This window comes from Xiphias gladius, chromosome 23 (genome assembly GCF_016859285.1).
Source record: "Xiphias gladius isolate SHS-SW01 ecotype Sanya breed wild chromosome 23, ASM1685928v1, whole genome shotgun sequence".
NCBI lineage: Eukaryota > Metazoa > Chordata > Actinopteri > Istiophoriformes > Xiphiidae > Xiphias > Xiphias gladius.
The window spans coordinates 15,800,273-15,817,315 of NC_053422.1; the positions used below are offsets into that span (position 1 = coordinate 15,800,273).

Consider the following 17,043-nt stretch of genomic DNA (forward strand, 5'->3'; position numbering starts at 1 on the left):
CAGGGAACAGCCATCAAGGGCTTTGATAAGGAGATGCACTGACTGCAGGGATTAGGAGCATACGGGCTCCTAGGAGGTTATACCGACTAAACCTACTGATTCAAATTTCAAATCTATGTTTTCCTTGTCAAAATCATATCATAAAGCTTTAGTTCAGTGCCACTTTGAGCATTGTGACAGCGGTCACATTGTGCTATGGATTACATTAGTAGTGGTAGAATGTTAAAGGCAGAAATAAAATTTTCATTTTTCTTGATGTGAGTTCACAGAGAAGATGCGTGAGAGAAACAGAGGAAAGGTTTGCAAGCTGTTGCCTAGGTGGGCAGGAGCGTCTGTAATGTCTGGAAATGGACTTTCAGATTCAGCAAATTGAAAAAGATGCAGTGAAATAACACCAAAACATCCCCTAAAATATGTACAGTATGACAACTAAACTGCATCTTCAGGATAAGTCTGAAAACTGCAGAATATTAGGAGTTATGCCTCATTAAAAAAAGGAAAATAAAAGTAAAAAAAGAAAGGTTAAAAGCCACTGCCAATAACACTGCAAAATGTAATCCTACTGTATGAATGGGTGAGGCAGGCAGTGCAGGAGGGAGCTGAGGTGGGAGACACAGTGAAATTGGTCCCTCTGTTGGAAAAAATCGGTAGTACAAGGGTTGGACACGTGAGCATCACCCCACTGCCCACACAGGCTCTCTCATTAAGCCAAAGCAGTAAAACCTAATCCCAGCTATGAGTGTGTGTGTGTGTCTGAGACAGTGAGAGAGGGAGGGAGAGTGCAAAAGATAGAGAGCGAGGAAGAGAGCGAAGGAGAGAACGAGGACACGGACATCAGGCTGCAACGGCTACCAAGGCATGCTAATGGTAGAATCTACAGAACCACTCCCATATGTGTAGCTGTCAAAATAGAGCCTACAGATTTACCAGATTTTCCATATGTATCATACACACATCACACACTCTTGAAAGGACGAAACAAGCCAGCTAAACCCAAGCAGTTGTTGCTATTGTTTAACCTTTCCAAAAAAAGAATTTAAAAAAAACCTTCTATCACAGATAAGGTACCAAAATCTTCTCTAGCTTTGCTCTGACTCGCTTTATCAGCATCACTCTCATTATATGAAATGTGCGCAGAAAAAAAGTCTTAAATACAAAACTGAAAATACAGACTGGTGAATTGTATTATTTAGTGTATTCATTTATGACAAAGCTGTGTTCTCATGTCCTCTTCTCATCATAATTTTTTCTATGGACTAAAATGTTCCCATTTTAAAATTTCCGGAACAAAAGTCCCATGGTGACCACAATCCTTTTACTCAGGTGGACACAGTAAGCGGGTGGAGGAGGAATTCTCTGGGTGTGTTTGTTTGTGCTGATCCCTTGTGTACCTTACTTTCAAAAATAAAGGGCATGAGAGAACTAAAAGCAGCACAAATCCCTCCCTTTGGGGCCCAGCAAGGGTTAAAGAGCTCCTTGGCTGTCCTGGTTCAGCCTGTGCATAAATCAAACAGATTCTTGTTGTGGCGCTGAACAAAGCTATCAGGAAACGCAGGCAGGCTTTGGATACTTCCCTCTTAGGATGCCCTGGCTTTGTATCGTTGCCGGATGGGAGAGGATGCAACCCGTGGTTCTGAGCATGACAAAGCTAATCTAATGACTGCAACAGCATCTCAATGCCACTAAGAGGGAGAATGGGTTGGTGGAAGTGGGGGACAAGGGGAAGGGTGGTGATAAGTTCTTCTTTTCATCTGTGACCAATTGTAAGCCTGTGATGTTCTCACTCAGCTGCAGGGCATGTATTTAATGTGTTTTTTGTACATCTCATCCTCAGAAGCTCCATTTTCTCACTATCTCACACTCAAGGCTTGAATCCCTGCTGCTGTATTTGTGACTCCCTATAAAACCCTGTCCCGTTTTTAGAACCGATTCTCTCATCTCACACACTTTTCCCTTGCTCGCTTCGTCTGACTCGGCATTTCTTCTCAAGATGCTGTACATCTTTGGTCTGCATCTTTCTCTTTGTCTCTCTCTCTCTCCATCTCTCCTGCCTCCCATTGTGTCCACCCGGTATCCTTCCTGCTTGTGTCTATAACACATGCTGGGATGGATGTCTGGGTGGGGGCGGGTACATACTGGCAGCTCCCTGGAAACAGACTGGTTCATCATTTCAGTGTGGCTCAGAACTGTCTCCATGGTAACCACAGATAGCAGAGCTACTCACACATATCACAAAGGACACACCCTTGCGAAGGAGAAAAACAGGAAGTGTATAAGACATGTGTGTGACAGAGAGATAAACAAAGAAGATGAATAAATACATTTTCTATTAACCATGCTGCTGCTCTGTCACTTTATATGAAAACTGATGAGGTAAGGACATTTCCACGTTTTGATCTGGGTCCATCTGTTGAACCCATTTGTGTACTCCACTAAAATGACTTAGGTGAAAGCCTCCACTGTAGGACTGCGATCTATGAACTGTGAACCACTTAGCTGTGTGCCTCAACTAGGATAATGTACTGTAGAATCAATAATTTAATGCATTTTGCAGCACGGGGGGAAGGGAGAGTTAGGTTTTGTCAGATACAAACTCTAAACCTCAAGTCATCAAACTGCCAAGAGGTATAGCTCTCTCACTAGTTCTTAAATGTGTATATAATAATAATAATAATAATAATTTTTTATTGTTATTGTTACTATTATTATTATTATTATTATTATTATTAACACCACCATCATCATCATGGTTCTATAAAACGCCCACAGCAGGCAGTTTCTGCCATATGCAAGCATGTAGAGTCCTGCGGCTCGATACAAATCTCCTGTAGCACAACACACCGAAACAGACACACGATGTTCTGATGGTTGCATGGAGAAAAAGCCTCCACTCCTCATCCACCCTTTAGCCCTTTGCCCCGCCCGACCGGTTCAGCTGTGATTGACAAGGTGTTGCCGGCCCCGCCCAGCCGCAGAGCAGAGCTGGAGGGAGAGCTGAGCCGAGCGGATCTGATACCTCGGACCTGAAGCTCCCTGCTGCTGCTGCTGCTGCTGCTGCAGCGAGTAGCGGAAAATTACCTGCCCCTCCCCCCCCACTCACATCCACGGAGAGCTGCAGCATACAGAACACATACTGAACCGCTTTTACGCAGAGAGACGGCTCCAGGCATTGTTTCAGGAACTACAGTACGGAGAGCTGCGTGCACATAGCAGAGAATGCACCGGAAAGCAGAGCGCGAAGCAACTACCAAACACAGGTTGAGTCAGATGGAGCGTGTAGCGCGCTGCCATCTTTAAATCACACGCTGACCCACTTCTAAGCCTCGCAGAGCCCACACGCGTCGCTTGCAATACGCAGAGTCTGCTTGAGAGCGCTGAGAGCCCTTGTTCACACTGAGCCGGCCAAAACGAGCAGAGTTTTGACGGACCGGGCAATGCTTGTTTGTTCTGGGCCACTCCCTGAAATGAGGTCATGTCGTCTGAGTGACTCAAAGCACCGTAGAGCCACAGCAGCACAATGCAACAGCGAGCTTCACCCAGAAAATCTGAACACATTCCACCAGTTAGGAACAACGAAAAACCCTACTGAATACATGTAAATGCCACGCGAACATGCACCAGAAGCCAGATCCATCCACTGATAAACACAATCGGAAAACCCGATGCGCTTCTGCGCTACTTGGCGTGAGCGGATCAGGGTTGCCTCTGCTCTGTAAACACATTAGGGATGTTAATGAAAATATATTGGATCGTGTTTACAGCGCTCTAAGGCTGATGGCACACATGTCGGCAGAGATGGACGTTAATTCCCTGCTATTTCTCTCAGCTGCTCCCCTTCTCAGAGAGTGCTGGTGAAGGAGAGGGGGAGGGGGAAGGGAAAGAGGTCTGAAAGCATGCACGGGGATGAAGGGAAAAAAGGAACCGGCTTGAGATGAATAATATCGCGTATGTTTTGCTGTTGCAGGGGAAAAGAAATTGGGACATGGAGCAGACAGGAAGAATAAAAATAAATAAGGGGCTAGAAGTAGGCTAGAACTAGCAGATCTAATTGCACAACACGGAATTTGGAGGATGAGAGCATGTTATGTAAATAAAGAACATTTAAATTTATGTTCAAATAAGTTGTATTTTTAGAGCAGAGAGTAAAAAGCCCAGGAACACAAACAGTCTCCTCACTACAATTTTGTATTGAGAAAAAAAAAAGTATTAATAGAAATACACAATCACACAGTGCCCTATAAAAGTATAACCGTGTTTCACAATACACTGGGGTCTTGAAGTGGAGTCCCTAACAGCTAAATTATTAAGACAAGGGGACATGGCATAATACATTGAAAACATAAGCCTATAATACAGACCAATATAATTTTAAAAATTACTTCAACAACAAAATAAATGTAAGTAATTCCTCTGTGTAGAATGCAGAGATATGAGTACAAACTGTAGAGAATTCAAAGTTTTAATGGTGGATATCATGAAAGAATGTGTGACTCCAGAGAAGTGGATGAAAATATCTCAGGAGAAACACGGTCGACTGCAAGAGTAAATCAAATTGAAGCAGAACAATATCAAACAGACAGAAAGATGGATTATTCCAGATTAGAGAAGGGGGGCTTTTAAACCTAAGAACCCCTTACAGTTCCGACCCTGAGAGAATTAAAGGCCATGCAAACCCACAGTACCACCCACACAGGTGTTTCTACTTGTTCTGCCAATAATTTGACCTCTTTACAAGACACTGTGGGCATATGCTCCGTTGACACCTCTGTCACTTTCCTGTTGTATTAGATGAGGTGGGACAAAGTAAACCATTATCATTGTTTTGTGCTTTTTTTCCCACTGAAGACATTAGTCATGTCAGAGTAGGAAAAGCACAGGTGAAAGTGATAAAAATCAACAACCGCTGAATTCCATTAAGCTGAGTACATTTCAGCGTCCTGGCTCACTGTCGCAGGTTACTGGGACAATTGAACAAAACAGAGCAATCCTTACATTAGCAGGCTAAGACCCATGTTTTTCTTAATATGACGAGTTAAAATATCTGCTGTGAAAAAGGCCTATGAATGCCCTGAGCTATGTGACCTCACATAATTCACAGCATAACTCCACATAACCTGAGTCTGAGACCTAATGAGCCAGAATCACACCTGTGTGAATGCACAGGGCCTTTCACACCCACATCTGATCAAAATACACAGACAAGCTAAATCTGACCACTGCATGCACACACATAGATAGAAATAAGGACCAGAAATTATGTATTTTATGACGGGTTTTGTTCTATGATTGTATCGACCAAAAGGGATCAGTTTTGAAATGCTGATGAAGCTCAAACTGAAGCTGTTTGTACTTTGTTTATGAAGAGCTACAGTTAATCTGTGAGCAAGTCCTCATTTAAGACAGTTTGAATGCAGAGCTGGAGCAAATTGCTATGATTTACGAGAACAACCAGAAAAACGACCAAATGTGAAGGCTACACAATGTAAACTAGAGCAAATCAAAGCAATGTCCGACCCAAGAAATATTGCTGCTGTTAGTAATTCCCTATCAAGCGCGATGCCACAGAAGGCGATGGCCCTGCAACACGACACCTGACAACTTCAGGCTCTGGTGTACTGCTGGTTTCACAAAGCAGGGAAAGAAACCGGGTCACTGGAGGTCGTCAGAAAGTAGCTGTAGCTGTGTTTACCCCCGCTTCCCCAACCTAGCCATGAAGGCGACGGGGTTTGTAATGAGCCTGACGTTAATCACAGGTAACATCAACACTCTCAGGGCGGACGGTTGGCAGAGAGTCGACTTAAGACGCCTGAATAATAACAAAATCAAGACTTACTCGGGTGGACCGCGGACATTTCCACATCAGACAACACAACCCACGTGAAGTCCAAACTTGTCTCCCCGTGGTGGCCGGAAGCCACCAGGGGCAGCACTGAGCGCAGAGCGCAGTGCAGTGACCCCGCAGCTGGAGGGCGAAGAAGATGTGCCATCTTGTATTTTTAAATGGCTTGTTGACATTAAGGAAATCTTTTGGACGCACTGAGTCCAAGTTGTGTTTCTGTTACAGCAACAACTGCAGGGCAGCGAACAGACGATAAACTTTTCACTGGTGAGCTTGTGTTTTCATCTTACGACCGTTAAGTAACTTAATGGACCATAAATGTGTTCAGTGCTCCAAACATCTCAGGACAAACTTCTCATAACCGCCCCTGTGGCATAATCGGAGGAAATGTGCGTTTAGCCTGCTCCATACAAATCTTCGCTTGCAGCTAAATCACTACTTAAATAAGTCTCTTTCGGCTGAGTGTTGGTGGTACATGTAGGCCATCGCGCCGTGGAAGTAGTGCATTTTAGCTGTGTTTGGGCCTGTGAGTGTTTTGGCCAAACATGCGATAAACCTTTTGGAAAGAGGTTGTGTTTGCTAAACCTCTCAATCCTACTGACGACGAGTAACCCTTTCATATGTCTTTAGTGGGTTGCAAAACCAAACGTTAAAGCTAAACCAAATGTAAGCTAGCTAACTTAGCCCCTTGAAACGGACTACTTGTAGGCTAATTAAGCTAGCAGAGTCTAGTGCGCCATCAACATCCGTGGGTTTTTAGGAAATATCCTGCTTTCTAACTAGTCATTTTATGGTTTAGTCGACCGCGTTTACAGCTCACAAACTCCATCAACCAATGAGTCTAGAAGAAAAGGGGGACTCGAACGTTTCCAGACGGCTATCACACCGAGTGCCCCCTGCTTGGTTATGCTGTGCCGTGTGTGCCTGCGCCTTAAGCCAACGGTCGTAGCGCCGTATACGTCAATGGGTTCGGTTGTTCTTGTTTTCCACCATTATGCGAACATTCAAGTTGTACTTTTTAGGCCGCGAGGTGATAGCAAGCGCTTTATTGCACGTCGTCATTCATTTAACCTGTAGAATGAAGAGTTGTTTACAAAGAGACTTGGGGCTGGCCGAAAGTTAGTTTTCATGACGTTACTCACAAGCTGTGGATCCACTTGATACTTTATTACGCTTACTTATTTGTATTATTACGTGTATATGTGTGTGTGTGTGTGTGTGTGTGTGTGTGTGTGTATACATGTGTATATATGCGGGTAAGGGTGTGTGTATATATGTGTTTTTAAATTATACTTTTTGGCACACTAGATTCAACATTATATATATATATATATATATATATATATATATATATATATATATATATATATATATATATATATATATTATTTTTACCATTTCAATGAAACAACACTGATTGGAATTTATCTTGGAGTGTGCTCCGGGGAGGAACTACCTACCCCAGCTGGTAGATAACGAGCAAACTATTGTGACAAAGAAGCTCCAGTAGGCCCCGACTATTACAGTACCATGGACAGCGCAACACAGGCCGCAAAGGAGAGAAAATAGGCCACAGAAACAAAAGATAGGAAGCACTTCTTCCACAGCTAAGCAGAGCTAGTAATGTCAATACTGGAGGAGACGGTGTATACAAAACATAGTCTGTCAGTTCGTTGGTAAGGATTACAACTTACATTCGCCTTTTAGGTAATGTCTGAGTTTAACTCTAAGAAATTTAAGTTGTAGTGGGAAACTCACTCACCAACTCACCTTGTCTTTATTAGGTAAAGTCTGAGTCCTGGTAAACGTGTCTCCTCCGTTAATACTGACCAGCTCCGCGTCTACAGACGGAAACGGTGCGGGGAAAACCACTACGTCACTCTTGAGTGTGTCTGAGCTGAAACAGACGTCGTACTGCTGAGTAGCTTTAGAGTAAGACCAGCTCCCGTCAGGGTGGGTGGTGATCATTGGGGCGCCGTACCTGCTGAAACTGCCGTCTGACCTGTGGCACTTGACCGCTATTAAACTGATGAGGCTGAGCAGAAAGATCAGTGACACCGACGCGATGGCGATCAGCAGGTACAGGTTTAAATCGGAGAAGCTCTCCTCCTTTATGGGCACATGTCTGAACTGAGTCTGGATGTCAGCTGTGCTTTCGACCACCACCACCTCGATAGACACAGTAGCCGACAGGGAGGGTTCTCCGTTATCAGAAACCAAGACCACCAGGGGGTGAGTCTTCAGGTCATTGTCACTCATTCTCCTCTTAGTCCTGATTTCCCCGGTGCTGGTTCCGATGCGGAAGAGGTTGTTTCCTTTGGGCTCAGAGAGGTGGTAAGAGAGCAGCGCATTGTATCCAGAGTCTGCGTCTACGGCCCTGATCTTTGCCACAAAGTATCCCGCTTCAGCAGAGTAGGGGATGCTCTCGCTGTTAACGGATCCGTGCTCGGAATAGGGCGCGAGAATCGCGGGACTGTTGTCATTCTCATCCAGGATGAAAACGTTCACAGTCACGTTGCTGCTGAGCGGAGGAACACCAGAGTCTGTGGCCTGAACTTTAAACTGAAACGTTTTTAACTCCTCGTAGTTAAAAGCTTGCAGACTGACTATATCTCCGGTCTCTGAGTTGACGTTAATAACTGATCCTATTACATTGTTTTTATGATTATTATTCATCACCGAGAACGTTACTTTTGCATTTTCGTCTAAATCAGGATCATCTGTAGTCATAGTATAGATAACAGCGCCTACGGGACTGTTCTCTTTGACAAAAATGTTTATCACGGGTTCTTTGAAACGAGGTGGGTTATCATTGACATCAGAAACGTGGACTGTAATAACAATTGTACTGGAAAGAGGCGGGACCCCTTCGTCAGTCGCAGTTATTGTTATATTATACTGAGAAGCTCGTTCTCTGTCTAGGGTTCCGTCTACGACCAAAGAATAATGATTCTTGTATGTGTTCTTAATTGTAAACGGCACCGAGTCAACTATTCTAACCTGAACAACGCCGTTTTTATCTGCGTCGTCATCTCTCACCGTTATAAGTCCAACCATTGTGTCTAGGGCTGCGTCCTCTCTCACTACGTTGACTAAAGATGTCACTGATATTTCTGGTGGATTGTCGTTAACATCCGTGATTTCAACGAGTACTTTGCAATGAGACGCTCTTGGACTGGACCCTTTGTCTTTAGCTTGAACCCGGATTTCAACTGCATTGTTTTTTTCATGATCCAGTTCACCCTTCACCGTAATTTCTCCCGTCATGGGATTAATGGAAAATTTGTCAGCATCATTATCACTGTCGTGGTTGATGAAAGAATATAGTAGTTCTCCGTTAAGACCTTCGTCTAAATCCCGAGCGTGTACAGATATTACGGTTGCACCTTGCGGCGTGTTTTCTGGCACCGATGCTTTGTACAACGGCTTGTCAAAAACCGGAACATTGTCATTTACATCTTGCACACTGACGGTGATATGCAACGTGCCCGATTTAGGAGGTTTTCCTCCATCTACTGCCGTCAGCGTTAGTTTGATAACTGGCTGTTTCTCGCGGTCTAAGGCTTTCTGCAGCACCATTTCAGCAGACACAGTCGGCTCTTCACCATTCTGCACATCCAGGGTGAAATGTTCATTTTGGCTCAGCTTGTAGCCCCTAACCGAATAACTACCGACATCCGCATCGAAAGCCTTTGCTAGTGTAAATCTTTCACCAGGAAACGCTGACTCGGACACGTTCAAAACAATTCCCGGAATCCGAAACGAAGGCGCATTGTCGTTTATATCCAAAATTTTAACCTCAAAGCGATAAAGATTAAGCGGAGAATTCACAATGGCTTCCACTTCCAGAGAGCACTTCACTTTACGAGAGCAGAGCTCCTCTCGGTCTATTCTGTCCGCCACCAGAAGTATCCCAGTCTTAACATTTACTTCGAAATACCTCGTGTTAGGTCCCGAAATCTGAAAACCCCGAGTTTCCAGTTCCTGTACATCGAGATGTAAATCCTTCGCCAAATTTCCCACAGTGGTACCCGGGCTCGATTCCTCCGTAACAGAATACACAGTCTGTGCTGCCGCGAGACTCCATATGTGAGAGATAGGGAACAAAAAATAAATCCAGTGCCGGAAAATATTCCCTTGTAGCATCCTTTCCATAGGCTGCTAGACAAGTTAATTCGAAAAAATCACTCCAGCGGTAACATTGCTCAGTAATGATACATCCACATCAGAGCCCCTCAGTACAGTGAACATGATCTGGAGTGTTACGACAAACAAAGAATTACAAACCCTATCTCTTAGACGAAAAGGGAGGAGCATCGCACAGAAAAAAAAGAGTTTCACCTCTGCTATGTGATAGCGACATCTTGTGGTATTGAACTCAGAGGCAAGAATGGATAAAAAGAGATGATAAAGTCAAAGTGTTTTGGTTTAATTAAGCAGCTCAAAATTCCAAATTGACCTGCCGCTAACTGAAAAGCAACAAACTTGATCACCTGGCATTCTAGCAAGAGTGGGAAGCCTTAATAGACCAAGATGTTGGAAAGTTCACATATGTTGGATGCTGCAAACGAGTGTTAAAGTAATTGACCAACAGGTCATAGAGGAAAACATTGAGATAAAGCATTTTTTAGAGTGTTACCGCTGCAATTCTGGCACAGACGAGTAATCCTAAATTGGCATTACAACTAAACAATCTTCAAGGGGAACACAATAAAATTTAAGACATTTCCATTGTGCTCCTTAGAAAACAGCTGCTTTAAGAATAAAATTACATTATGTGGAAAAAGTAAAACATTAAATCATTGGCAGCCCTTTGTTTTATGTACTATCACCCTTACCTTGTCTTTATTAGGTAAAGTCTGAGTCCTGGTAAACGTGTCTCCTCCGTTAATACTGACCAGCTCCGCGTCTACAGACGGAAACGGTGCGGGGAAAACCACTACGTCACTCTTGAGTGTGTCTGAGCTGAAACAGACGTCGTACTGCTGAGTAGCTTTAGAGTAAGACCAGCTCCCGTCAGGGTGGGTGGTGATCATTGGGGCGCCGTACCTGCTGAAACTGCCGTCTGACCTGTGGCACTTGACCGCTATTAAACTGATGAGGCTGAGCAGAAAGATCAGTGACACCGACGCGATGGCGATCAGCAGGTACAGGTTTAAATCGGAGAAGCTCTCCTCCTTTATGGGCACATGTCTGAACTGAGTCTGGATGTCAGCTGTGCTTTCGACCACCACCACCTCGATAGACACAGTAGCCGACAGGGAGGGTTCTCCGTTATCAGAAACCAAGACCACCAGGGGTGAGTCTTCAGGTCATTGTCACTCATTCTCCTCTTAGTCCTGATTTCCCGGTGCTGGTTCCGGCGCGGAAGAGGTTGTTTCCTTTGGGCTCAGAGAGGTGGTAAGAGAGCAGCGCATTGTATCCAGAGTCTGCGTCTACAGCCCTGATCTTTGCCACAAAGTATCCCGCTTCAGCAGAGTAGGGGATGCTCGCTGTTAACGGATCCGTGCTCAGAATAGGGCGCGAGAATCGCGGGACTGTTGTCATTCTCATCCAGGATGAAAACGTTCACAGTCACGTTGCTGCTGAGCGGAGGAACACCAGAGTCTGTGGCCTGAACTTTAAACTGAAACGTTTTTAGCTCCTCGTGGTTAAAAGACTGCAGACTGACTATATCTCCGGTCTCTGAGTTGATGTTTACAACAGAGGTTATAGGAATACTTTTTGATAAACCATTTATTGAAGAATATGTTACTTTTGCATTTTCTTCTATATCGGGATCAACTGCAGTTATAGTAAAGATTGTAGCTCCCACTGCACTATTCTCTTTCACATAAACATTAATCACAGGCTCTGAGAAAAGAGGAGCGTTGTCATTCACATCAGAAATGTGAACAGGAATAACACTGGTGCTGGAGAGAGGTGGGGTGCCTTTATCGGTAGCTATGATGGTGACGTTATACTGAGAAACACTCTCTCTGTCAAGAGGTCCATCAACTGTTAATGAATAATAATTTTTGTAGTTTAGCTTAAGTTTAAAAGGCACCAAGCCGAGAATATTAGCACCTGTGAGACCACTATTACCCCCATCTTTGTCAGTTACAGTCACCAAAGCGACTACTGTACCTATCTCAGCGTCCTCTCTAACTGGGCTCATAAGAGATGTGATGATGATTTCAGGTATGTTGTCATTAACGTCAGTTACTTCCACTAACACCTTACCATGCACGCTTCGAGGAGGTGTACCTTTGTCTCTTGCCTGTACACGAATATCATATGCCGTATTCTCTTCATAGTCTACTTTCCCTGTCACAGTTATTTCCCCCGTGTCTGGGTTTATTGAGAACAAAGCTCCAGGATTGAAATTTCCCCTTTCAATAAATGAATACAAAATCTCACTGTTTATTCCCTCATCTAAATCTGTAGCCCTTACAGTCAGTATAGATGTCTGAAATGGGGCGTTTTCAATGACTCGGGCCTTATACAGAGGTTGACTAAATACTGGAGCATTGTCGTTTATATCCATTACATGTATCACTATTTTTAAGGTCCCAGACCGGGCAGGTTTTCCTCCGTCCAGAGCCGTTAAAGTCAGACGGATAACAGACTGTTTCTCCCTGTCCAAAGATTTCTGTAGCACCAGCTCAGCCGACTCACGGTGCTGTCCGCCGCTCTGCACGTCCAGTGAGAAATACTCATTAGGACTCAGCTTGTAGCTCTTTACCGAGTTACTGCCCGTGTCTGCGTCGTTTGCCATCGGGAGCAGGTACCTCTCCCCGGTAAAAGAAGATTCCGAGATATTGAAAGTCTTCTCCTTTTCACGAAAAGATGGTGCATTATCGTTCACGTCAATAATCTGGACCTCTATGCGATGCAGATGGATCGGGTGGCTCAGAATCGCTTCTATATTCAGTGAACATTTCGCCGTGTTTGGACAGAGCTCTTCACGATCAATCCTATCGCAAACATACAGAGCGCCGGTTTTTAGATCCACGTCAAAATATTTATTAGAATTCCCCGCAACGACTCGTAGATCCCGTTTTTCCAATTCCTGAACAGTAATTTGTAAATCCTTAGCGAGATTTCCCACTACCGTTCCCTTTTCAACCTCCTCGGAAACGGAGAACGAGAGCTGCGCTGCGGACCCGTCACAGAAACAAAGCAAAGCTGTTATTTGTATCCAGATTGGGACAGTTAGTCCCCCACGTCCCATCGCTGACACAAAATGAAAGAAATAATAATTTCCCAACATTTCCACACTTTAGGTGAAAAACAGACGAAGCCCTCTGTATCTTGTGACCATTTGTGTATTTTCTGACAAAGCAGCATCGGACGACTGATGCTTCGCGCACGGAGGAGGAGCCGTGGGGTGGGTGGGTGGGCGGGCAGCTGGGGGCAAGGAGCCACACAAATATTGCGGTCTACAGCGACACCAGCTGTTATTTTGGTGCTAATGTAGAGAGGCATGGCTGTTCTATATATAAGTGTAGCCTGTATTTGTGCAAAAGGGCAAAGCAGTGGCAAAGTCAATTTCAGTGGAAAATGATATAAAATCTCCTTCAGTACGAAACACAGTTTCTGGTGTAAAATAAATACAGATTATGTCAGTTGTGTGTTATCAAGACAAAACATAACACATTAAAGCAATTGTAAATAAACTGCTGTTGAAGTTTAACTTATAGCAAAGCGAGGCGGCCTTTGTTCGTTCACGCAAAAACACCACTCAGAGTTCAGCACCATGGACAGCGTCGTCGCTGGTCAGTAGGATAAGGGATCTCAGTTGACCAGCGTCTTCTCTGCTTAAAATGCCACAATGGGGACACTGTTTGAAATAATACCCCGCATGAATTCTCCAACATCCAGCATCATACTAATGAATGGCCTTTTTGAGGAAATCTGACAGCTTATTGATTATTTACATTTTTATCCGCCAAAGTGCCACTTCGTATCACGTTGTTTTCACACTCACACATAAAATGTATATCACAAAAAGTCAGCAAATATTGAAAATATCCCAAATCTGGTGACCAAACTTTTAACTTCAGTTTCAGAAACTGAATGACACAATCATCAGAGAGATCCCAGATCTACCCTTCAGTTATAAATATCTCACCTTGTCTTTATTAGGTAAAGTCTGAGTCCTGGTAAACGTGTCTCCTCCGTTAATACTGACCAGCTCCGCGTCTCCAGACGGAAACGGTGCGGGGAAAACCACTACGTCACTCTTGAGTGTGTCTGAGCTGAAACAGACGTCGTACTGCTGAGTAGCTTTAGAGTAAGACCAGCTCCCGTCAGGGTGGGTGGTGATCATTGGGGTGCCGTACCTGCTGAAACTGCCGTCTGACCTGTGGCACTTGACCGCTATTAAACTGATGAGGCTGAGCAGAAAGATCAGTGACACCGACGCGATGGCGATCAGCAGGTACAGGTTTAAATCGGAGAAGCTCTCCTCCTTTATGGGCACATGTCTGAACTGAGTCTGGATGTCAGCTGTGCTTTCGACCACCACCACCTCGATAGACACAGTAGCCGACAGGAGGGTTCTCCGTTATCAGAAACCAGGACCACCAGGGGGTGAGTCTTCAGGTCATTGTCACTCATTCTCCTCTTAGTCCTGATTTCCCCGGTACTGGTTCCGATTCGGAAGAGGTTGTTTCCTTTGGGCTCAGAGAGGTGGTAAGAGAGCAGCGCATTGTACCCAGAGTCTGCGTCTACAGCCCTGATCTTTGCCACAAAGTATCCCGCTTCAGCAGAGTAGGGATGCTCGCTGTTAACGGATCCGTGCTCGGAATAGGGCGCGAGAATCGCGGGACTGTTGTCATTCTCATCCAGGATGAAAACGTTCACAGTCACGTTGCTGCTGAGCGGAGGAACACCAGAGTCTGTGGCCTGAACTTTAAACTGAAACATTTTTAGCTCCTCGTGGTTAAAAGACTGCAGACTGACTATATCTCCGGTCTCTGAGTTGATGTTTACAACAGAAGTTATAGGAATACTTTTTGAATCACCATCAAATGAGTATGTTATTTTCGCGTTTTCGTTTATATCAGGATCGACTGCAGTTATTGTATAGATACAAACTCCTACCGGACTATTTTCTTTCACATAAACATTAATCACAGGCTCCATAAACCGAGGTGCGTTGTCATTGACATCAGAAACGTGAACAGTAATAACGCTGCTCGAGGATAGAGGTGGGGTCCCTTCATCAGTCGCAATAATCGTGACATTGTAAAAAGAGCATTCTTCTCTATCTAGAGTTCCGTCTACAACTAAAGAGTAGTAATTTTTGTAGTTGGAATTTAGCCTAAAAGGCACAGAACCAGTTAATTTACAATTCGTGTGGCCGTTTTTCCCTCCATCTTTGTCGGTCACTGTCACTAAAGCCACAACGCTCCCTGTGTCTGCGTCTTCTTTAACGGGGTTGGTGAGTGACGTCACTACAATTTCTGGGGCATTGTCATTCACATCGACTATCTCCACCAGCAGCTTCCCACTGGCACCCCGGGGCGACGCACCTCTGTCCGTCGCTCGGACATGAATTTCATACGCCGACTGCGCCTCGTAATCCAGATTGCCCCTAACCGTTATCTCGCCGGTCTCCGCGTCTATAAAAAACACATCGGCGGGATCGAAGTTTCCACGCTTGACGAAAGAGTAGGTCACCCTCCCGTTGTCCCCCTCGTCTAGATCTGTGGCATTAAGGCGAATTACTAATGATCCGGCTGGAGCATTTTCATGCACACGTGCCTTGTAAAGTGTTTTGCTGAATGACGGCGTGTTGTCGTTGACATCTAGTACATTGATATTTATCCTTACAGTTCCAGTTTTCGGAGGTTTGCCTCCGTCTACAGCCGTCAGTGTTAGTTCAACGGCAGCTTGCTTTTCCCGATCCAAAGCTTTTATCAGTACTAACTCAGCGGATACACTATGATCCCCACCGCTCTGCACATCTAGGGAGAAGTGTTCGTTTGGACTTAGCCGGTAAGTCTTTACGGAATTGCTGCCTGTATCTGCATCAAGAGCCAGAGGAAGCAAGAAGCGTTCGCCCGTTGGTGAAAATTCAGATATGTTAAGTGAAAGTGACTTCTCGTCAAACGTAGGTGCGTTGTCATTCAAATCAACAATTGCCACCTCAATGCGGCGGAGTACCATAGGGTTACTCAGTATGGCCTCTAAATTCAGTGTGCATTTTATCGTGTTTGGACAAAGCCCCTCGCGGTCTATTCGCTCACTGACATAAAGGTCCCCCGTTTTCACATTTGCCTCGAAATATATCTTACTGTACCCAGACACGAGTTTTAGATTCCTCGTTCGCAGGTCTCGGACGTTGACATTTAAATCCTTGGCGAGATTCCCTACCACAGTTCCTTTGTCCACCTCCTCGGAAACAGAGTATGCTATCTGGGCAGCAGACCGGTCCGATAAAAACAGCACGAGCAGCCAACAGAGAATTCCGTTATTCCTTCCGCTGCCCATCGCTTCTCTCAAAGAAAGGGGTCGCGATACAAATTCGAACCATCCATAAAACGCCACTCGGTCGGCCAGCGCTTTTAATCCCTAACCACTCCAGTCCCGTGCCTCTCATCGCCAGCCGCGTTCCTCTGACAAAGCACTCGCGGTCTGCCGAGCCTCACACGGGAAGGAGGAGACTGAAAACAGCGAGCTCACAAAAACACGCGGTCAGTAGCGACCCCACGCGTTACAATTTAGATATGAAAATAGTTTAAGATGGCACACGGTGTGCATCTCACAATGAAACACCAGTACCTTTTAAAGTTTCAAAAGGACTAAGAACATTTTAAACAGTTGTGTGAAGAGGAAAACATCAGGCTGAATAATCAGCTTACTGTAGGAAAAAGACGGATCTCTAAAAATAAATCTGAAAGTAATGTAATGCACGGGGAAATTTAAAAAAAACGTGTTCAAAACAAACATATGAGTTCAAAGGCGTGGGCAATATTCTCCATATAGATAAGTTAATAACAAACGTCAACAAATCACGATGTGAAGCCTTTCCAGCACCTAGTGAACCAGTTGATTTTCATCAGTGTCACCTTTTTAAAATTACGCAAATAACAAAGAATTAACGAATTGACAGCCTGAGCTGATTTTTTTTAAAAAGAAAAAAAAAGTGTGGTAGTATAATTCAACCCTGTCAAGTCAGAGGTTCTGGATTGGGAGACGCAGAGGACCAAGAAGAA

At 44.6% G+C, this 17,043-nt stretch overlaps 2 protein-coding genes and 1 pseudogene across 5 annotated transcripts in view; all 3 read right to left on the bottom strand.

Annotated features, from left to right (window-relative positions):
* The window catches only part of LOC120785774 (protocadherin alpha-C2-like), a 91,570-nt gene that overhangs the window by 26,532 nt on the left and 47,995 nt on the right, over window positions 1–17,043 (bottom strand). The window contains exon 1 of one of the 4 annotated variants that reach the window (XM_040120683.1): window positions 7,610–10,046. The exons of the other annotated variants lie outside the window; for them this stretch is intronic. Coding sequence (XP_039976617.1) covers window positions 7,610–9,994 — 2,385 coding nt within the window. The 5' untranslated portion in view covers window positions 9,995–10,046. Of the gene's footprint in view, window positions 1–7,609; window positions 10,047–17,043 lie in introns of those variants that run through there. 4 annotated transcript variants of the gene reach the window in all.
* LOC120785660 lies at window positions 10,525–13,052 on the bottom strand (annotated as a pseudogene).
* Window positions 13,478–16,318, bottom strand: LOC120785789 (protocadherin alpha-13-like). Its single transcript, XM_040120725.1, is given in 3 exon segments — window positions 13,478–13,496; window positions 13,939–14,377; window positions 14,380–16,318. Coding segments are annotated over 3 exon segments (2,397 nt in total).